General features: G+C 42.8%; 1 protein-coding gene across 1 annotated transcript; it reads right to left on the bottom strand.

Annotated features, from left to right (window-relative positions):
- Positions 1-1,092: 1,092 nt before the first annotated feature.
- LOC311000129 (uncharacterized protein) lies at positions 1,093-22,216 on the bottom strand. The gene is made up of 9 exons (XM_083990763.1): positions 21,895-22,216; positions 18,324-18,938; positions 17,589-17,684; positions 13,163-13,903; positions 11,438-12,168; positions 6,841-7,024; positions 6,550-6,614; positions 2,783-2,876; positions 1,093-2,686 (listed from the first exon to the last, which is right to left on the bottom strand). Exons 1-9 carry the CDS (start codon positions 22,163-22,165, stop codon positions 1,605-1,607), a joined length of 3,879 nt encoding a protein of 1,292 aa, XP_083846889.1. The 5' UTR covers positions 22,166-22,216; the 3' UTR covers positions 1,093-1,604.
- Positions 22,217-24,319: the final 2,103 nt, after the last annotated feature.

The raw sequence follows: 24,319 nt of genomic DNA on the forward strand, positions 1-24,319 counted from the left end.
TGAAACAGAGAGTTGATGAGTCAGTTGATAGAGTAGATTGATCACCATTTATCAAGCATACAGTACATGGGATTCAGCTTCTTCACTGTGAGGATTTCACAGGAAAAACTTAGGAGACCACTTCAGAAGAGCCAGTTTCTCTGGTTTTACTGTGTGTTTAAGTAAAATTAAGACTTTTGTTTTATTCCATAAACCACGGACAACATTTCTCCCAATATTTGAAATAAAAATATTGTCATTTAGAGTATGCAAGTGTTTTCAGACCTCGAACAATGCAAATAATTGTTTCCTTTGCATTGTTCGAGGTCCTTTTAAACAACACAACACTCATTTTTTTAAACTTGCGTAGAGTTCAGAGATCAACATTGGTGGAATAATGCCAATTTTTGATCGCAGCAGTGGTTTTTATGATCTTCCTTATAAAATTTGGTTCAGGCGATCACCTCATCAGTAAAGCATTAAGTAGAATGAGATGTGCTTGTGTTTGAATTCAATAGACACTGAAATTGAATGGCGGCCACACATGTACAGATGCTGATTTATTAAGAAGATTTTGGAGTGGTCTCTTAATTTTTTCCAGAGCTGTATATATTTTTGCAAAGTACTGAGTATTTTTCACATTTGTCATTTATAAAATAATTTGCAGCCCTCAGTTTAAAAGCTAAATGTGTTAAACTAATGGGAGCGGTGATGAACTGAGACCTAAAACTGACGCTTGATGTCGAGAACAAGTTTGAGGAACAGAAATAGTTGGGTTATTGACAGAATGAACGAAGTGTGATGTCCAAAATAACGAGAGAAACTTGTGACAGTGACACATCAACAGTAAAATTAAAAAAAGAAAAAAAAAAAAGAAATTCCAGCTGTTGATTTTAACGATGCTTTAATATGAATCATAGCAAAGAGCGGCTGATTGATGGGAAATGAAACTTGAAACAACTGTCAGGCAGGATTTTTTTTTGTTTTTAAACCAATGTTGACATCAAAACATAAACCTGAGAGCTGCGTCGATGCCACAACGGAAATAATCCACGCGTAAGCGTATAAAGGGGAAACTCAGCGGGGACCAATGATCATCTTGTGCTTCTACAGTCTCTGTGCTGAGATGAAATAAGGCTCATTTCTACAGGAGAAGCTAAAACAGAGTGAGAAAAACAGCATCTGTGAAAGTGTACGAGGAAAATCTGCAGGATTTTTTTTTTTTTTATCTTTAATGGCTCTACAATTCAGACCTTGTTTTTCTTTTTTGGGTTTCTAGCTTTGGAAGTTAAGTTAAAAATGCTGAAGTGTTTGAATTCTGTCGAGGGTGTGGTTCAATAAATTTCACATTTTCATAATTATAAAACAAGTTTTTTTTTTTTTTAAAAGGAAAGAAGAAAAGAAGAAGCAAACATCTTTAAACCCATCCAGATGGATTTTGCATAGTAAAATATGCATTAATATAGAAAGTCAGTGAGCAAGTCCACAAGCTTACAAATCCCAGCCCCAAAATATTTAAAGTTTGTTCACTTTCTGATTTCGTTTTAAGGATCATTTGCGTCCGTTCACCTCACACACACACACACACACACTCACACTCACTAACACACACACACGTCTGCTCCTCAGCTGTACGTGTGGATGATTCGATGCCGTTTCAGATGGTGCATCAGGATGAAGGTCTTGCCGCACTGCGAGCAGCTGTACGGCCGCTCGCCGCTGTGCGTGCGCTGGTGGACCCTCAGGCTGCTCTGCTGCGTGAACCTCTTCCCGCACTGTCCGCAGCCGTACGGCTTCTCGCCCGTGTGCGTCCGGTGGTGAATGCTGAGGTGCGACGAGCACTGGAAGCTCTTGCCGCACACCGTGCACCAGAACGCGCGCTTCCTCTTGTGGCTCTGCTGGTGCAGCTTGAACTGGTGCAGGCGGCCGAACGCCTTCCCGCACTGCGAGCAGACGTAGCCCCGCGCCGCGCCGGAGAACGGCCTGTGGGGGGCGTGAGAGTGGTAACCGCCTCCACCGCCACCTCCACCGCCGCCGCCGCCGGGGGTGTAAGCACTGTGCGTGAGGGCCGGCGTGTCTCTGGCTGCAGCCGCCTCCCTCTCCGCGTGTTCGTCCGGCTGCCTCATGTGTCCGACGTGCGACGCCGCGTTCCTCTGCGAGAACATCTGTTCCTTCTGCTGCGAGAGCGCCGCCTGAGGTCTGCCTTGGAAACCGGACGACTGCGCGACGTCCTTCTGATACTCGCTGCTGTAGATCCCGTTGCACGGCCTCTGAGAGGACGCCTGCTGGACGTTGGCGGACTTGCTCGTGCTGGAGACCACGTGCGCGTCCGAATGCTCCGGGAACGTGTTGGAGTACTCCTCCACCACGCTGGAAAAGTCCGGGAACTCCGCGTCAATGTCGTTACCTTCGATTATGGACGACCAGAGCTGATTCTCTCTGTCGTCCATGGAAAAGTCGGCGGCGAGTTGGGTCTGCTTCCCGGCGCCGTGCTGGCAGCCGTCCTGACCGAGGCCCGATCGGTTCTCCTCCTTCTCCGTCTTGACGGTGAAGTGAAGGCCGCCGATGTCTCCGGAGTTGTTGTACAAGTCGCCGAACTCGGAGGTTTTCAGCCTGGCGACCTCCGAGTGGTTCATCTGATGCTCCTCGTCCAGCTGCTGGCCGCCTGGCGCAGCGTTGCCCGGGTTCTGGTACTGGACGGCGGCACCTGAAGGGAAATTCAGAAGGAACCGTGAGCTGTGGTTTCGTTTCGACCCCAAAAAGTGTTGATATTGAAATATAATTCCGTCCTGCACAAACTCACCGATAGGCCCAGCAGCGTCACTGATCCACAGTGGTTCATCTGGACTCTCTTCTTTTATCGTGAAGGAAACTGTGGCTTCTTCAATCTCTGGAAACTAGAATGAGAGGAGGGTGGATTTGACTTCAAATTAGTTTTTATGGCCACTTGAACGCACCACAAACTCCAAACACACATGGACATAAAGACTAATCATTATGCACAGAGAAATACAGTACCAGTGTTTACAGTTATATTTCTGTCACAATGATGATTATAACTTTAATATTGACACTACTTTTAGCTCTGCTTTGCTTCCAACAACCCTCGAGGGAAATATCTGACTCTTTAGCTGCTAAATGCTAAATGCTAACCCAGCTAGTCTGCTGTTCGCCTGTGGAAGTAGTGTGCAGCTGGTTTCTCAGCTTCTTTTGAAGAGAAGGGTGTTAGCAGATGGCTAACTCACGCAAAGGATTTGGGAATATACTTAATTTTAATGCATTTGATACATATTTTTAGGTCCTTTAAAGCAATATTATGTGTCTATTTTTCAGTGACTCGTAACAGGAAGAATGGCCCCAGACATAGACACAGCGCTCCCTACTAGCCTGGTATTACTGCACCATGTCCTCAAAACACAGGATGAAAGGCTGATGCCATCTTGTTACTGGACCATTCAGTAATGTCTTTGCCCGTTAAAAAGGCTTCAATTTATGACTGATGTACTGTAAATAGGATTACACTGTTAAACTGTAGGGGGAGCGCAAGAGCAAAAACAATTCTTCAGCAGAAGGGCTTTAAATAAGAAGTGCTACGCTGGGTTTACTACACCTTTGCGTAACCTATAAAAACCCATAGATCAGAGTCAGTGACTATGTTTACATGCAGTCAATATTCGGGTCAAGGTCAATATTCCGGTTTCTGAAACATTCGGAAAAACCCGTTTACATGTGTAAGCAAACAGGGAACTCCTGTATACGTGGTAATTGTAATCAATTGGGATATCCCGATCAAAACAGCCATGCACGGAGAAAATAAAAACAATCTACGCAATGCAAACACCAACAGCAGCACAGCGATCTGGCTAGCCCAGTGCTTTGTACCGTCTACAAAAGACATGATGTTCAGAACACAAATTAATGTTCCTTTCGATGGGGATATCCCCACAGACGTAGGCCTATACATGACCAAATATTCAGGTTAGAAAAGGAGTAACAGAGGGGTAATTTTTTTTTTTTTTTTTTTTAAAGGTGTACAGAAAAGAAAATTTAATTTAAGCCCACTCTGGGTCATAAAATTAGTGTAATAACTCATCTATCAGACGATGTAGGCCAAACTTTGTGCAAAATTCTATTTTTGAGTAAATCCGGGATGAAAGTGTGTATTTTTTTTCGCATTGGATAATGCAGGCGCACGGATTATACGTCAGCCTGTACACGATTCACCAGCCACTGATATTGGATCCGTCATCCGTCATTCAAACGTCTGAGACACGCACACACACACGGAGCTCGGGCTCGCCCCAAGCTTTGAATATCCCGCCCGCTCGATAACGACCAATCAAATTCGTTTTCCTCACTCGGGTAAACTCGTTGCAGCTCGTGACAACTCGGCGCGACAAACAGGACAAACAGCCATTTCTGTACACCTTTAAAGCAGATATCAGCTTCACGGCCGTTTCGGCTAATGCTGCGTTCAAGGCAGGCTTTTGAAACCGTAAGTTACAGCTTCAAGTCACAACTACGACTTGGTAGCGTTCCAGGTAACCCGTAGCTCGTGTTTTTACCATCCTGTTGTCTGTGAAAGTTCCCTATAACGGCCACTCGTAACTTCCGACCCGTGAACTCGTACCAGATCGAACTGGTATGACTTCACAGGAAGGAAAAACACAAAGTACGAGTTTCTTTGAACGCACCATGAGTTAGCAGCCCCCGCCCTTGTCAAGCATCAATTGGTCCTCGTGCTACGTCACCACATTCACGCGCATCCCTTGGCTGCACACACAGCCCTTCATGCCGTTCTCTCTCCTCATTGGATAACACTTGTATCCCACAAGGAAAATTTTCTCCTCGGGTTACAGCAGAGCAGAGTGACGGAGAGACTCGTGTTTAGGCTGAAATACTTCATGTAAGTGATTGCTGACGGAAAATAGGACTATTTAGGACTTATATTAACAAAAACATTCCACTGATATCTGCTTTAAGTATATTTTTTTGGCGTTTTTGCCTTTATTTGACAGCACACAGTGAGATAGACAGGAAAGGGGGAGGAAGAGAGAGGGGGAATGACATGCAGGAAAGGTCTGCCCGACGCAGGATTCGAACCGGGGACGCCTGCATTGAGGACTGTAGCCTCTACATGGGGCGGCCGCTTTAACCACTACGCCACACACCGCTAGCCTGATGCATCAGCCGCTTATTTCATTACATTTCATATAGCGTCTGAACACGAGCCATAGGGATTCGTTTGCTTCCGGGAGGCGGTTGCTTACATTTGCTTCAACTAATCGCTGCTGCTTGGTGGTCACGTGTGCTATACACCGGTTAAGCTCATAGGTTAATCTTGAGCGCTTGAGTTCAACGTCATCGCCTTCACTTACCCGTCTGTTCGCTGATTGGTCCGTCCGCTCTGGCGGACGGAGCAAACCGAAACGCATTGCTAGTTTCCTGACTACATGGTTGAGGCAAATTAAATTTGCCGGAACCAGTAGGCGGCGCTAGCCTGGCTAACACACCGCCCCACCGAGGGGTAATTTTCGGGTTTTTTAAAACCAGGATATTAGCGTATTCCGGTTTTTCAAAAGGGTTATCGGTGTTTACATGGCCGTGTGCAACCGGGTTACTGCTAATATTCTGGTAATGAAAGGGTTATTGACTGCATGTAAACGTAGTCAGTGTTGGTATTGGCACAAATATGTTTTGGGATGTTATCTCTGATAAAAAAAAAAAGACAGCAGCTGTAAAGAAGAACTATGCAAGTCCGGACGCTTTTCCGTTGTTTTGCTAACCTTCCTCTCGGCCATGTTCATTTGTTTACAACGAAGCCGGCAAGAAATCAATCCATGGAGCGGTGGATAACGTTAGTTATCATATACGATGGTACGATGTGTATATTTGTGGAGTCTTATCTGTCATAAACAAGAGATTACAGGGCGCGTTTGTGTGGCGGTGCCGCAGAGATGAGAGCTGGGACACCGGGTCGGAGGCGCTGATCTTACAAGTTTGGTTTTCAGTCGAGAGACGCTGGTGGAAGGCAGAGAGCCTCCATTCTCCCTGGAACTAGTTACATGTCAATGATTTAACCAGAACTAGGACTCTGAAGCTGTTTAATTAAGGTACAAATGTAGCATAGTTCCTCTTTAATTTATGTTCCAGCATTTCAAGCATCCCTTGATCATCAAACATCAGCCTCTATTCCGGGCTGCAGGGACGGGGATCATCAGAGTAACAAAGACCCAAAGAAAACGGCCGACAAGATCAATTTTTATCATAAATCTGTGTCCATCTAATTTTTGTAAAGCAGGTCCAACCTTTTTAAACCAGTTGATATTTTGTGCATATTTTAAGTTGCACATCATCACAAACAGTTTCAAATGAACAATTGCCCCACCAAACCCAGCAGGGCCCCCAGGGGACCCCCTGAGGTCTAGAGGGGCCCCTGGGTACAGCTGCCTCATCCTCCTTCTTCGTGGTCGTAGCTAATCCAGACTTGATTCAGGTAAATCTACACACTGTGGAATATTAGTTACATATATCAAAGTTTTTTGGGGGTGTAGTGAAAACAACACAGACCTTAATATCTCCTGTGGGATGTGGACAATTACTCCCCACATCAGTTCCTCGGTCCATGTAGTTTTCTGTGTGCAGAAGATGAAAACATGAAATTAAAAACAAGCAGAGCAAAGTGAAATGTGTATTATTCCCAATGAGGGACAGGAATATGTGAAACAGAATTAGGTAAAGCAATGCATAAACAGTGCTCCTGCTTGATGGGATGTTGTTTGGGTGTTTTCTGACACTTCTACATTCACATGCATCATTCATTAAGTCGTTAATTATGATCACTAATTAAAAGCATCTTACCGAAGCCGCGCTGCAGCTGCGCGTGTTTATTCTCCATCATCAACAGTTTCCTCCTCAGCATCTCAATCTCGCTTTGCTTTCGGGATATTTCAAGATGCATAAACGCACATTTGTCATCGACTAGTTTGGATATCTCTACCACTGCTGTCTTCACCAGCACCTCCATTATTGAGGATAACTGCGTCTGGAAGGGAATACACGTCGCCATGTTTATTTACATAAAGTCATAAGACGTAAAAATATATAATAAAAAGGTTCTTCCGCGCAGTATTTTTTTTCCCTTAATTGCAAAAAGAACCGACGCACTAGAAAATATTACATCCCTGTGTGTTTCTAGCTAAAGCTAACTGGACGCTTTCTTCCGTGTGGCGGAGGGATTTACCGTAAATACGGAAGTAGAAGCGCAGCGACATTTTACAACTAACAAGGAACTGGAAGAGGAGAGATAAAACCAGTAGCCTAGTGTTTAGTTTAGTTTAGTTTTATTATGGATCCCCATTAGTCCTCACCTTGGTAAGGACTATTCTTCCTGGGGTCCAGACAATGTGACAATCAAAACATAATACAATAACTTCCAGAATTAGATAACAAAATAAAACAAAATAATAAGAATAAAAAATATTTTACAAATACAAACCAACTTTGACTTTTCAAAACCTTTAAAAAAATGTAAGTTCTTTACTAATAATGGCCTCTTTTATTTTATTTTTGAATCTCCATTTATTTTCAATGTTGGCCATATATGGTGGGAGCCTATTCCAATATGTCAGTGTTGGGGAAGCTACTTTGAAGTGAAGCTTGTAGGCTAATACAGACTACATGTAGTTCAGCCTGGCAGTAGTTTGAACAAACTACATTTCTATCCCTGGAGAAATGTAGTTTGTAAAACGGCTAAAAAATAAGTAGCTTTAGCAACTACCCTACTCATTTAACTGAGTGTTAAATAAATCAACATGTAGCCTATATGAAACAAAATATAATAGCCTACAAAAAATTCACATGCCAGCTAAAAAAAATATGCCTCTCAATTCAGTTTTATTTTTTTTAAAGCTGACATTTTTGGTCAACATACTGTAGGTTCACCATTGACATGTTAATCTATCTATAATATTTAATCTAGATAATCTTTCTAGGCCATAGTCCTCCCTGCAGCCGACCCTGTATCGAATCCCGACTCAGGCGGCCCCTTGCTGCATGTCATTCCCCCTCTCTCTGCCTCCCCATTTCCTGTCTCTCTCCATTAACCTATCAATTAAAGGCAAAAATGCCCAGAAAATATACGTTAAAAAAAGACATGTTGGGTAATATAAAGAGAAAATGAAAATCCTACCCCAATACTTACCTGTAAATCAGAAATGTAAATCAGTCACCAAAAAATGTAATAAAAAATACAAACAGGTAGACATATTCTAGATGGGTGTGTATTGAAAAAGTTGTTAGGAAAAAAATGATTTGATCTCTGTTTTTTGCCTTGTTGTAGCAGTAGCTCCCAGTGGCTGTGTGAGATTTGCTGCGAGATGTTCTTCTTCATGTTTACATCATACATCCAATTGTTTACAACGACGAATGAACATCTCGCAGCAAAAGCCACTGGGAGCTACTACTACAACAAGGATAAAAACAGAGATCAAATCATTTTTTCCAAACAACTTTTTCATGTGGCGGCTTCAGGACACTTGGGTCAGTACAGACGAGCAGTATGGAGGTATCTGGATGTTTCATAGTGTGTGTTTTGGACGATTCAAAAGGGAACTCTATCTGTGCCATTAAGATCCGTTGCCAGCCGGACCCCCCCCTGGAAAGCGTTTTGATGACTCTGAAAGTTCCCCAAACCCTTCCGTGGCATGACGGTGAGTAGAAAATTGGTGAATTATCGATTTTGGGTGAAGAATTCCTTTAAGTCTCCCCAACACTGAAAACGATATAATATCATATACTATAATATAAATCAATATTGCCTTTATTTTGCCCAGCAACTACGACCCGAAGTTACAGTGGTGAAATTGCTTGATGAATGATGTGAAAAGATGAGGGAACATTTCAATCCCTAATGTGTCCCTTACATTTTCCCAGTGATGGATGCATTTGCTATTTTGCTACTTTAACCATTTAAAAGTAGTCTACAGTTACAGTACCTCTACAAGTCAATTGTAGATTAGTAGTAGTAACTTGATTAGTTCACTGACAGGCAATCAGTGAACTATCAAGAAGTATGAGAAATCGAAAACTATTTTCAAAAACAATTCTGTCAAATTTATTTTTAGCAAAATGTGAACTAAATTCTAAAATTATCAAAAGAAAAAATTAGCTGCATTTCATATCTCACTGTAAACTGAATATTTAGATTTCAGACTTTTGGTCAAACATCAATAAAACATTTGGTGATGACACATTTTTTATCTGTTGGCATAAATATTATTATTCATATTTATATAAGACATCATTTTTATACAAACTAAAACTATAATTGTGTTTCATGAGCTCTCCATAAAGGGACCACGTCTTCTATTACAGTGCTAGAGAGGAATTTTCATATTTATAAAATTACCTGAAGGCCACCGTAGTTTCTCCTAAAGGCTGGAAGAAATAGTGTGAAAGGAGGGACTTGCAGTGGATTAACCTACAACCTCACTGCTGAATGCCACTTAATCAGAGACTGGCCCTTTATGATCAGATAAAAGTTTAACTAGTTAGAATTAAAAAACAAACAAACAAACAAACTTGTAGATGATCAGTGACAAAAACAAATCAATAGTTTAGACTGATCAAAATTTTCGGCTTAAAACAAACCAGTTGGTATTTAAGTGGTTCTTCAGGGATCTTCAATTCAGCTCAAACTTTCAGGGTCTTTTAACTCTATTTCATGGATGTTGAACCCCTGGAAGAAAAGAAGGGAATGTGAAAGAATAGGGTGCAGGAGAGATTTACCATTCAACTATTTATTCACACTAATCATCAATATTAAAAATAACCAGTGATGGATGACACAATTCAATTGACTTAGTTTTGAATTTATTTGAAAATGTGAAAATGCAAAAAAAAAAAAAAAAAATTTGAAATTTCTTCAAAAATCTTTTCAAATGTAGTTCATAATCCTGTATCATGTGATTAACTGTAAAAATGTGAAAGTCATGTGATACCCGTGAATCATGCTATAATTAATACACTGACAAATACTGATCAGTTCAGCAATGTAAAGCAAACTGAAAAAATACCATAAATTAAGGAACAAAAACAGTCCTTTGACTTTGTAACATGTTCTGAAAGGCATTAACACTGCAGTGGCAGGTTTATGTAAAAAAAAAAAAAAAAAAAAAAAAGTAGGCACTCATCACAGTGATACAGAGGGATTCATGTCTCCCTCGATAAAGTCCAATCACCTGCTGTGAACAATGAAAAGCTTCACTGTTCATCCAGGACCTTTCTCAATTTACTCAACTGACCTTTCATACACTTAACACTGTCTGTGTTATCTGACGCTTTCTGCCATTGACCAATGACATCACTTACAAAAATATATCCAACATAATAAATATCAAATACTCCAAAGAGACGCTTCAAATTCTTCATAATTATGAATATCACTGAGGTATTTCATGTTTCTTTAGTTATGCATAATGCACAGTTTTTGCTGCATATCATTTAACATGAGCTTGTAGTGCTTTACTTTTCTAAGGAACACATGATGACTTTAGAGGGCGGTGTGGTGGATTTAAAGTCTCAGGCAATGGTAGTTTGATGTAAACAGCCTCAATGAACAGAGTTTGTTCAGTTTTATTTAAGACAAGCTTAATTCTGTCAGTTTGTTTCAATATCAACAAATATTTTTAACAACCTCAACAATGAGGTTTAACTCCGAGTGTCCTCGCTGCTATGCACCCTTCAGGCGTTATGACACATTTTTAAGTTACAGTACACTGATGAAGGCTACACTTTTCCAGAGCTTGGTCAAAATTGTGCTGTGGAAAAACAGTATCAAAAGAAGATTTTTTTTAAGGATAAAATAAAAAGGATCCAACTCCACCACCTAACATTTTAGGATTTTTTTTCCCACCAAATCTTATTTTATGCTAAAGAAAAGAAAATAATTTTGTTATTGACTGATTATTTGCCAATTATGAAAAAATATACATAAATACAAATAATTGGACATAATGACTGTATGTATCAGGAAACTTAAAATCTTTTCATTAAGAAATTGATACTTGGCCTTTCATCAAATACAAACATGTCTCATTTAAATTAGACCAGTAAAGTGACCGGGTGTTAAATATGCAGCAAGTGTTTAACAATGTTAAATCATTTCTAAAAAGAAAAAAAAGAAAAAGAAAAAAAATGTTGCTTAATGAGTCAGAGTTGCAGGAAAACATTTTGTGCAAAATATTTGAAATGTGACTTTTTTTTTTTTTTTTTACTTCAAGCTGAAAACTGAAACTTTATCATTTCTGCTCTTCAACCTTTGGAAGTTTTTCGGACGCGTGACGAGTTTTTATTGATTTGTCACTTTGTTCTGTCGGCTGTGATCATTAATGAACTAGTGCACTTTGACATTTGTGTATTTTTCCTCATTGATTTTATTTCATCTTCACTCAGTGACACTTTTACACTGATGTCGCTGAAATAAATTGAAACTACCAAAGCTTTGCCCACAACTCGAGCATATGTAGCAGTTCTGTGTGGCGGCGGTGGTGTTGGTAGTATTGGCGGTGTTGTCGGGGCCGCAGCCCTCATGGTCGCCCACGGTGGTCATGTTAAACTCATAAGCAGTTCTCCCCCGAGTCTGGTCGCCCACGGCGCCGTAACCGCTCACTGTCACCTCCTGGATGATGTCGTGGTCCTGTAGCTCCGCTGCCAGACTCAGGTCGGAGCTGCTCGGCTGCTGCATCCCCATCACTGAAAACTGATCCCCGTCATGCATCATCTCCTCCTTCTCTTTGCCATTTAGAAAAGGCAGATCTTTGATAGGTGGTGAAAATCCCTGCTGCTGATTGGCCGCCGCCGCAGCAGCAGCAGGGCTGAGGTCGTATTTGACGTCGTGTAGCAGCACGCACACCGTCTGCTCTGTGACGTCGCCTTTCTTCTCCAGTCCCGACGTGGACCACAGCCGACTCTGGTCTGGAGCCCCGGTGCCGTCGTCGTCCATCCCCGCCTGACTCAGACTCTCAAAATCCTCCACCTTCACCATCACCGTCGGCTCGCCGGCCGCCTCGCCGGCCGCTAACTGGTCCTCGAAAGCTGCTGCCAGTCCGGTCGGGGGCTCCAGCGGCGGGTGATCGCCGGGCATCGTGAGCGTCAGGTGACGAGTCTCCAGCAAATCTGTGTTCTCCCCTTTAGAGAGGAAAACAGAGTTAAAATAACTTTACAACAGCATTTTCATTCCACTTTTATTTACATCAAGGGGCGTAATTTAAGGGGGCGGGGGTTATGTCAAATCCAGCCAATATAACTCGTCATAATTGGTCGAGCACATATTCTGCTCAGGAACACAATGAAAAGAGCCACATGGGCAACAAACTATTTTAAATAATTGGTTCGTCGTATAAAAGAAACTGTCAAAAGAGGTAATAGTCATATGTATCATTCAGTGAGCAAGTGAATTGTTGTCTTAAAGGGATAGTTCAACATTTTGGCAAATTGGCCCATTGCCATAATCCCTATAGTCATAGCAGTAGGTTTTTTACCTTTAATTGTCGGTGCAAGCTGTTTTTAGAACGGCGGAGCAGAGCCGTGAGCTGCTCAGAGCTACGCTACGGAGGCTCATGGGATTTCTTGGTTTCCCTCATCAAACTCATCAAATACACAATCCAACAACTCCACAACGCTCTGGTGGACAAGTTGTGACCTACAAATTCACCACGCTATGAGATAATAACACAACGTTACCACACAGAGTTGTTTTAGAGGGAAATTCAGGCAAAACCACTGATGCGCGTTGCCTTCAGGGACAGTTTTTCATCAACAGTCTCTGTATTTCCCTCTAAAACAACTCTGTCTGGTAACGATGTGTTATTATCTCATAGCGTGGTGAATGTGCAGGTCACAACTTGTCCACCAGAGCGTTGTGGAGTTGTTGGATTGTGTATTTGATGAGTTTGATGAGGGAAACCAAGAAATCCCATGAGCCTCCGTAGCGTAGCTCTGAGCAGCTCACGGCTCTGCTCCGCCGTTCTAAAAATAGCTTGCACCGACAATTAGGGGTAACAAACCTACTGCTATGACTATAGGGATTATGGGCCAATTTGCCAAAATGTTGAACTATCCCTTTAACCCAAAGTTACGCCCTTGATATCGATATATCATTATATTATTATGGCATCCGTACCGTTCCTGTGCGTCCTCATGTGGCCCTTGAGGCTACTCTTCTGATTGAAGCACCGCCCGCAGATGTGGCAGCCGTACGGCTTCTCGCCGGTGTGGATCCGTAGATGTCTCTCCAGGTGAGCGGCGCGCTCGAACACTTTGCCGCAGTACGAGCAGGCGAAACACTTCTTTGGTTTGATCACCTGAAAAGACCTGTTCCTCCTCTGCCGGTAGTGATTCAGCGAGGCGTCCGTCACGCCGCCGTGCAGCCCCCCGGCCTCACCCGACATGAGGAGCGTGTCCATGGCCCCGTACGGTCTCTGGGACATCATGCTGCTCTTCATCTCCCCGTACGGTTTCCCAGAGTAGGAGAAGGAGCCGTAAGAGGCTTCGACCGGCGCCGAGAGCAGCTGAGCCATCCCGGGGAAAGACGACGTCACGCTCTGGGCCGAGGCGCCGAGATATTCTCCGCCGCTCAGGTCTGCGTTGTTTTGTCCGTGCAGTCTGGAGGACATCCACTGCTGATTGTCTCTCTCAAACGCTGGGAAGGTCTCGCCCAGGTGGTCGCCGCCGCCGTTCGTCTGCTCGGCTCCTCCGTGAAACAGCGGCTGTGTCACGTTCTCCTCCACAGGCTCAGACTTCACCTGGACAGGAGTCGGGGACACGTCCTCCGTCTGTACCTGACGTGTGTCCGTGCACGGATTCACCTCAGGATCCGGCTTCTGTTTGCCGACTTGAAGCTCAGCTGGTCCGGACTGGATACCTGTGTGAGAAGAGAGAAGTTATTACCTTAAAGGCCCCATGCTGTGCACTTTTCTCTGGGTTTATTTACCTGCTGATATCCCTAACAAGATGTATAATTGGTTTTGAGTACCTGTGATCTGCTTAACATCGTTTATAGCCTACTGCCCCTTTCTGTTGCCTCTTTCTGGAGCTCTAGCAGGCACAGGTCATTTGGCCAATCAGAAGAGAGAATGAGAACCTCTCCTCTGATGACATCACAGAAAGGAGGAAGTGCTATCAGCTCGTCTTAAAGAGAATGTTCCTACAAATGGGCGGTGTGTGTTTCTCCGTTTATGACCAGTTTGATGCATGGGACAGTATATACGTGGCCCAGAGACCTCCCCAAGCACCAAAAAATAACCAAAATCACATTTTTCATGCCATGGGGCCTTTAATGCAAATATCTAACAGGCCAATCACGTGGCGGCAGCTCTGTGTGTACTATTTACTCGTGCAGACATGTGGTGCAACTCCAGTTTTACTTTCTTGGATTTTCCCAGCTCGGAGTTGGAATGGGCTCTTTGCACAGCTCCACTACTTCCTGAACTTAATGCTGCTCCTTCATTTCCTGTCTCAAATGAAGGAGCAGCATTAAGTTCAGGAAGTAGTGGAGCTGTGCAAAGAGCCCATTGTGATCTTGAACGTCCCCAAAGGCGGATCTCATGCTGCGTTCAAAACAACTCGGAAGTCGGCAAAAAACGAGCTCCGAGTTGTCAAAAATGAATTGAAAGGCATCGCACTCGGAAATTACAGGTCAGAAACTCAGGTATCATTTCAGCGCTCCGATTTTCCGATTTGACGTCACGACAACATCAAAACATAGCGGCCTTCGTCTTAAACGGTAAGAATTTTAATTTTTTAACGTTATTTATTTGTTGAAGTTTTAATGCATATTTTTTTGTGTATTATTGCAGTATATGAAATACGTTTATATTAAGCTGTGATTGTTATATTGTGTGAAATTTAAAAGCTACTTCTCTCCTAATTGTTGCACATTATAGTCATCCATAACACTGTTTAATTCTTATCCCTGGGCTTTATGCAGTTTGTATGAGTTGGTATCAGAAAAGACTTGTTAACAATAGCTAGCAGTGGCTACGGCGCATGTTACATGTTTTTGTTCTAAGTTTGTACGGCTTTTTAAAAACCTTATAAATAGTTTGCATTGAAATTGAACATTTCCAGGTATGAAATCGTTATATTTTTGTTTCGTTGCATTAAATCGTCCATTCTTTAGACTTCTGTGTTTGTTTTTCAACTGGAAAACCCTCAACTCGTCTGAGCTGCGACTTCCAGCGTCAAAGGAAACGCTCCTGTGGTAAAGATGATCTGCTGAAGTTCAAAAGAAGTCGATATATCTGATCCTGAACGCAACATGGCTGCTGGTGGTGTAGTAACTTTGACCGCCTTGAAGAAATGACACATTCCTACGGAGGTGCAGGTGCAACTTTGGCTGTGTTTACTGAGCGTGACGACTGTTCAGGACGTCGTTTATCACCTACAGAGAGAGAAGCACCGGCATCTGAGTGGTTTACCAACTCTGCTGAACGGTTTCCTGCAGGAAATGAAGACGTACTTTGCTCCATCTCTCTGTGCGCACACGGGGGAGGGTGCTTCTTGGACAGATGGGGGCACTGACTGCACTGCTGCAGCTCAGACCTCACTTATCTTATTTCTGCAATGTTAACAATTAGAAGAAACTGAGAATGAAATAATTAAATCCAATATTTTTTCTAAAAGAGAAAGAATAAAACAAACAAAATAAACCCAAATCAGGGAAGGAAGGGAAAAAGAAAAGAAAAGAGAAAGAATGATTAATTAATTGATACCCCTCCAGTCCCGCCCTCCTCCCACCCTGGAGGTCTTGGCCCCCGGGGCAAGCTGGGGGTCTAAAACAATGTTACCCCCTATTCTTTCTTACAAGACTATTTTACTTCTTCCTGTCTCTCATCTGTCTCTTCCCCCTTGTCTCCACCTCCATCTCATGCTTCCATCGCATTCTCTCATTCCCTCTGTACTTTCTCTGCAATCTTACACAAGAAGTCATTCACACATGTGCACGCACACACACACACACACACATACATGCACACGTACATACACACTCTCACAAGAGAAAAATAGCCTAAACCTTTACCTACCTTTTATTCTTTATTTTCGCATTTTATTTGTATTTATTTCTTCATTATATATAGTATATCATTCATACCGCATGCAATCACAATATTAAATTCATAAATGCATTTCAGGACACTTTGGAGCTATGTATATCACCTTTTTACTCTTTTACTCTTTTATTCTTTTACTCTTTTACTATGCTATTTATTGTGTGTTATTGTATTGTATTTTATGTGGTCTTATGCGTACTGTAAGTGGTGAAGCCAAAGACAAATTTCCACATTGTGGACAATAAAGATATTGAATTGAATTGAATTGAATTGAATATATATATATACTCTCTTTTTTCATTTTACTATGCAATTTACTAACTTCAATACTATTATCATATGTACAGTATATATATATATATATACGTATGTGTCTTGTTTTGTTCTTGTCTCCTTTCTGTTTGCCTATTTGAAGTCTTGTTGGTATGATACTGTTATTTCTTAGTCACCCATGTTGCACCCTTGTAGTTTGTCTGTAGTAACTGTATGTCTTTACGCTATATGGCACTATTAAAAAAAAAAAAAAAAAAAAAACAATTAGAAGAACAAAAGAGTGAAAGTACCCGAGGGGTCTTGAGGGAGATTTATTTCACAGTTGCTGCACGAACACGAACTGAGACGTGACCCTGGTAATTATCATCTAATAGAGGTCAGCCTGTGCAGCGTCTCCCCCCCAAGAGGGGATCTAACGGAGCAGCGTTCTTAGAAACCATTCAGGCAGATCCAGCTGTCAGCGAGACACGTTCAAGTCCCTAACTCCCCCCACTCCCACCCCGCCCCCACACGTTTACCGTCATCTCACTTCAAAACCACAGTTTTCTTTCTCTCTGCTCAGAGGAATGTCACAGACAGAGAGTTCCCAAGTGTGAACTGAACCGAGACTCCAAGACAGAGGACGAAAATAACACAAGAATACAAATGACGGCTCAGAGAGGACCTTCAAAATAAAAGCTTCGACACCATAAACCTAAAAAGATATAATAAACTAAACTTCATTTTCAGGGAGGCCTGTGAACATTTTTGATGCTAATTTACATAAAACTATGCATTTTGATGATATTTTTGACTATTGTTTCTATAATTGTGAATGATAGTTGACTCACAGGTGGTGGCATTGGATTTGGGGTGAAAGAATACATATACAAGGTTAAATGGTCATTAATCTATTTAATCTTCTGATTTCTAGAACAGGTAAACTTCTCTGATTGGATTAAGAGCAGTCACCCAGTCTGCTGCACACACCACAAATGTTCTCCTCTGTTCCTACTGCACTTCTTCGCTGAATTTTAACAAAATAAAAGTTTATATATAATATTTATTTATTTAAACCATCAAAATTGTTCAGAATGATTTTTATTTCATTTATTTTAATGAATCTTTTCCATAATAATAGATTAATCTTTTATATATTTTGTGCGTATTGTTTTTGTTCTTATCTGACATTTGAGGCTGTAATAAAGTTTATCATTATTATTAATTCAACACACAGCTGCTCACCTCGTTCCTCATGTGGCGGCACTGGGGCAGGTTCAGGGGCAGGTGGAGGTGGAGGCTGACAGACTGCTACTGCTGCTGCTGCTGCATTTGACGTATCTGTTCAGAACGAGGCATCATTTTGACAGAGAGGAGGTCAAATGATTGAATATGAACAGCTTGCTAAACGTTTGACTGCATTGATTATTTAAAGGGATAGTTCATCATTTTGGCAAATTGGCCCAATGAGATAATAAAGGAACGCTACAAGGCAGAGTTGCTTTTTGCATGAATTTGCCTCTAAAACAACTCTGTCTGGTAACGTTGTGTTATTATCTCATAGCGTGGTGAATGTGCAGGTCACAACTTGTCCACCAGAGCGTTTTGGAGTTGTTGGATTGTGTATTTGATGAGTTTGCTGAGGGAAACCAAGAAATCCCATTAGCCTCCGTAGCGTAGCTCTGAGCAGCTCACGGCTCTGCTCCGCCGTTCTAAAAATAGCTTGCACCGACAATTAAAGGTAACAAACCTACTGCTATGACTATAGGGATTATGGCAATGGGCCAATATGCCAAAATGTTGAACTATCCCTTTAACTAAAACAACAGTGAAATGTAAAAATCCAGAGTTTTCTTCAGAAATATGAGCTAACATGGGGAGAAAAGTGATCTAGCTTATAGACCAGGACAGAGTTAATGTTTCCAAAACAAATAAAGTTATAGTTACCATTGTGAATGAAATATATAAACCTTCCTGTACCTCTTCTGTGGATCTTCATGTGCTCTTTGAGGCTACACGACTGATTGAAGCGTCGCCCGCAGACCTCGCACCGATACGGTTTCTCTCCGGTGTGAATCATCTTGTGTCTCTCCAGGTGTCCGACGCGCTCGAAACACTTGCCACAGTACGGACAGACGAAGCCTTTCTTAAACATCAGCCTCTTCGCCGTCCTCCTCCGCACCATGTTGTACAAGTTACGGTACTGACTGCACGCTGGCGGCGGCGGCGGCGGCAGCTCTAGTCCATTCAGTCGGTTACTGCTGATGCTGCTGCTGATGCTGCTGCTGATGCTGCTGCTGCTGCAGGCCACGGCCGGTCCAGCAGCGTCCAGCGAGGATGCATCCAGACACGAACCCAGATCTAAATAATCTGAGTTGTTGCGTCCCGTCTCGGCCTGTGTGGTCGGTCTCCACTGCGCGGCGGCGGCGCCCTCGTACAGAGCCAGCTGCTCTCCTCCTCCCAGCTGATCTCTGGTCGCTTCTCCGCCTCCCTGGTCCATGGGCTCGGATTTAACCCGGACCTCCGACATGGACCGGCCGCTGTGGTTCTTATCGAGGTGCACGCTTTCCAGCAAGCTCCTCTCGTTGCTGATGCCTGTGGAGAGACAGTGGTACAGTTGAACAACGGTGTATTAGACTCAAATTGTTTTGATGCCAAATTAAAGCAGAAGTAAGCAGAATGTTTGTGTTAATATAAGTCTTAAATAATTATATCTTCCGACAGCAATCACTTATATAGAGTGAAATTCATGCAAAACCGCTGATGTGCGTTCCCCTCGGGGGCAGTTCTTCTGCAAGCAGTCTCTGCATTTCCCTCTAAAACAACTCTGTCTCGTAACATTGTGTTATTATCTCATAGCGTGGTAAATGTGCAGGTCACAACTTGTCCACCAGAGCGTTTTGGAGTTGTTGGATTGTGTATTTGATGAGTTTGATGAGGGAAACCAAGAAATCCCATTAGCCTCCATAGCAAGCAGCTCACGGCTCTGCTCCGCCGTTCTAAAAATAGCTTGCACCCACAATTAAAGGCAACGAACCTACTGCTATGACTATAGGGATTATGGCAATGGGCCAATTTGCCAAAATGTTGAACTATCCCTTTAAGATTGGACTTAAAGCAGAAGTAAGCAATATGTTTGTGTTAATATAAGTCTTAAATAGTTATATCTTCCGACAGCAATCACTTATATAGAGTGTTTGGTCTGAAACACGGGTCTGTCAGTCACTCTGCTCCGCTGTAAGCCGAGGAGAAAACTTTCCTTGTATCCTACAACCTTTATCCAATGAGGAGAGAGAACGGCATAAAGGGGCGGTCCTCTCTGTGTGTGCAGCCAAGGGATGCGCGTGAATGTGGTGACGTAGGGATGAGGGCGGGGACTGCTAACTCCATCGGCTGACAGGAAGTTAGCCAAAACCACCGGATCGCTTACTTCTGCTTTAAATATGTGGATTCAAACTGTTTGGTGACTTCATACCGACGTGTTTAGCAGGAAAAAGAAGAAAATAATCTCAGTAACCACACACATCCAAAAGTGACCGTCCATCTCAAACTGTTCCAGCTTCAAGATACACAAAACACGTCACAGCTGCCATCGTGCCAGAAAGACACAGTCTTTTAAAGGAATAGTTCACCAAAAAAATGAAATTCGTTCATTATTGACTCACCCTCATGCTGATGAATACTGCAGAGTAGTTTTTTATTCCTCAAAGTGCATCTGGAGACCCAGGAGGGGGGTTCCTAAATCCTTATATGAGAGTCAATAGCGCCCGACACAAAAGGTCCATAAAACCATAAAACCATAAAACCATTGGGATTTGCCTGGTGCGCCCCAGGAAAATTCAATACAGGACTGTTTAGGCTGTAAAAATGTCGTAAATGACGTCGTTTCGGGTAAACTCTGGACCATATCCCTTCAGGACACTTGGATTGCAGCGGACAAGGAGCATGGAGGAAGATTACAAGGCTTTTGTGTAGTTTTATGGAGCTTTTTGAGTCGGGCGCCTCTCCCGAGTCTCCAGATGCAAAAAGGTTTGGAAAGCCAAGAAAGCAGCTGGAGCCTGTCAGTATTTAGAAAATAATCCTGTCCCCTATCAGTGCAAAGTAATATCAAATGGTTTAGTCCAGTTGACGCCTATAAAAAGGTTTCTCATCACCAAGGTGTCACACAAGAGGCGTCTCATGGTGGGGGAAAGCAAAGAGCTTCTCCAGACCTTCAGAAACTGATGTTGCAGAACAAACTGATGACATCGGTTACAGACGTATCTGAATGAACTGTTTTGTCCGTTAGCGCCGTTAATCCAGAACTAAAAAGAACAACATTTCACCATAAACTGGCCACGATCAGGTTCTCACAAGATTTCTGACAGAGTCAAAAGAAAACTAAGAAGAGTCGTCCCAGAGCCGAGGATCACTGATGGAGAGCTTTAGAGAGACCTGGAATTAGCAGGTACAGTTATAAAAAAACAATGAGTAATGCCTTTAACCGCCATGGCATCTATGCTGCTCACCATGCAAGTCTATTGACACGCTCAATACTTATTTTCCCCATTGTACAATGCAGTTCCTCTGTGTAGAAGCAGATGTTTGTTGTATCAAAGCATAGTCCAATCAATTCTCACATACTGTTCCATCTGCTTCTATAACATGTTATCTGTCAAAAACAAAGCCAAACTCACACGCATAACTAACACAGCCTCCAAAATAATTGGGCTCCCCACACCAAACCTATCAGATTTACACAACAGGTCCATCACACGCATTTCTATCTCAATAGAACGGGACCTCAAAGGAGGGTAAATTAAACCTCCTTTGAGATACTATGACCTGGACAAATGAGAATATGCACAGGCTAATAGAACGGGACATCACACACCCACTCAACACCGACCTCATCCCCCTCCCCTCAGGACGAAGATACAGGGCACTGAGGTGCAGAAGCCTAATACCGGCCGTCATGTAATAATGTGTGGCAATGTGTTGTAATTTGTGTGTGTTTTATGTGTCTGGTGAAACGAAATGTAAATGGTCATGTGAAAAACAATTTCCCTAGAGGGACAATAAATGTCTAAAGTCTAATGTTTGGTTTGTTTGACATCTGTCATAGTCAATGGCTGCCATTGGTGATCAACTCCCTACAGTACACATATTATGAAGGCATCATCTACGCCAGTGTGACAGTCTACGGCTCCTTCTGTAGCCTACTGTATAAAGGTTTTCTGAGCTTTATTTGTTGATCTTATTGGTCCCAGATTCATTCTGCAACAGGACAAAAACTGCAGCCAGACACAGGAGGAACCAGGAGTCCTGCAACAGGTCTGGGCACACATGAAGTGAAACTGTGCACAATTAAGTTTCCCACACAGAGGTTGAACTGGTTCTGTTTCACATGCAAGTCACAGTAGATACATAAATTATCTTATTTTCTGCACAATAAAATAAAAACTACAACACATTGGGTTGTGGGTTTGCTCTGAAACTTTTTGCACAGCTCCGTGTATCAGTGACGTGTCCCGGATGTTGTGCATGTATATGAGGGTCCGTCCGTCCTTACCGTCCCTCCCGGGGGGGTTGATGCTGCTGTTGTTGTTGTCCGGTCTCAGCAGGGAGACTCCCCGGTCCTGGGCCGCCCTCAGCTCGGTGTGCAGCACCTCGACGCTGCTCTTCAGCTTCCTGATCTCGCCGTCCCGCTGACACAGCTCCAGCCGCAGCAGCACCATGCCGTCCTCCACCACCTTGGAGATCTGGGCCACGGCGGCTTGGGACAGCGCGTCCACGATGGAGGCGATCTGAGCCCGCAGAGAGACGCTGCTCGCCGCCGCCATGGTGAAGCAGAGGAGCCGCTGCTGTCTGGTTCTTCACGGTGTAAGCTCAGGGTTTTCACGTGAGCTGCAGCTTCAGGGCTAAAAAAAAAAACGGACACAAACAAAGAGTAGCGAAGCCCCGCCCCTTCCGGTCGGTGGGACCCCACGGGACTCGGAGCGTAAAAAAAAAGAAATGAATGGTGTTCAATGGAGAGAAAATAATTATTTTCTGATCCCCCAGTCGTTATGCATTGGATTACACAAATGTTGTTTAAAGGCTTAAATTATATTTTTTCATGTCAAGTCGTTTTCATGTCGTTTATTATACCGATGTTCAGTTAAATGCTGTTGAGAAAACACAATAAGACTAGCCTTTATTCTCATCCGCAGCAATTCAACTCCCTCCATATGCCCCGACTTGTAATGACTTTCCCCTCTTTCTGTTTATCACAAGAAACATATGTGAAAATCCATGGCACCAGACCTGCCGCTATATAAATAACGGCGTCAGCGGAAGTGACGACACTGATACCGTAAAAACCGGACAAAAGGCGCAACAAATATTCCAAAAAGAAAAAAAAAATATATATAGAAGAAAAATAACTCAATATTCATAGATAATCTAAGATAAAATTCTTGCTTTTTTCAAAATTTTCCAAATTACTACTTTATTTACTTAGTAACTTTGACTTTCTTAAAGCAGATATCAGCTTCACGGCCGTTTCGGCTAATGCTGCGTTCAAGGCAGGCTTTTGAAACCGTAAGTTACAGCTTCAAGTCACAACTACGACTTGGTAGCGTTCCAGGTAACCCGTAGCTCGTGTTTTTACCATCCTGTTGTCTGTGAAAGTTCCCTATAACGGCCACTCGTAACTTCCGACCCGTGAACTCGTACCAGATCGAACTGGTATGACTTCACAGGAAGGAAAAACACAAAGTACGAGTTTCTTTGAACGCACCATGAGTTAGCAGCCCCCGCCCTCGTCAGGCATCAATTGGTCCTCGTGCTACGTCACCACATTCACGCGCATCCCTTGGCTGCACACCAAGGGGGCAGTTGTCGGTCTGAGAAGTGAAGCTCACTTCCGCGTTCAAAAAGCTGCAATCCCCTCGGCTGTCGCTGGGGGCTGGCTCCAGAAGGGAGCAACTCCAATCAAGCCCCATGTTAAAATAGCCGATTTTACAGCTTAAAAAAACATATTTACAGCCTGGTACATTTTATTTTTTTGGTCTCAACCGATAGTTTCTACCCCCGCACACACTCTGAGGGGGGTGAATTTTTTTTAAACTCTACCGTTTTACTATTATTAGGTTTAAAGTTCTGGCCAATCAGGGCGCAGAACCGTTGAGTGACAGGTCCGGCGACCGCTGCTACGAGGCCAGTGGGCGGGCTCTCGGCCGGCCAACGGCCGCACCTCTCCAAATATGGCAAGTAGAATCCAACATGGCGCGGCTCAAACCCCCGTAGTAGCGGCACAAAACAGACTCCCCCAAACCAATGGGTGACGTCACGGACGCTACGTCCATTCTTTTTACAGTCTATGCTGCACACACAGCCCTTCATGCCGTTCTCTCTCCTCATTGGATAACACTTGTATCCCACAAGGAAAATTTTCTCCTCGGGTTACAGCAGAGCAGAGTGACGGAGAGACTCGTGTTTAGGCTGAAATACTTCATGTAAGTGATTGCTGACGGAAAATAGGACTATTTAGGACTTATATTAACAAAAACATTCCACTGATATCTGCTTTAAGTTTACTTCTATAGCCTACTACTTATTTTTCCAGACATGCACAAAATATACAGTGATTTTCAATTGTTGGCCATTAACTCACTTTATTATTTTTAAATGTTTCATTAACCATACTCATTAACTCAAGTAAGGACAATGGTAAATAAATAAGATAACCAATAAAAATAAATAAATATGTATACAATGTGTGAAATGGAAAAATGCTTTAGAAAAACAAGTAAGAAAACGGACATACAAATCTTCACAGACAGATGTTTTAAATTAAGTGCAAATATGAAAGTACATATATCATTCATTGCATAGCTACACACCCCACACCACTTTTACTATGACACCCTTAAAACATCACTACGGCACCCTGGAAAACGCTGGTTGGCTTCAATGATTTCAATGTGTGACAACTAGTTTTATAGTTGTTAACA

The sequence above is a fragment of the Trachurus trachurus genome (genome assembly GCF_905171665.1).
Source record: "Trachurus trachurus genome assembly, chromosome: 17".
Lineage (NCBI taxonomy): Eukaryota > Metazoa > Chordata > Actinopteri > Carangiformes > Carangidae > Trachurus > Trachurus trachurus.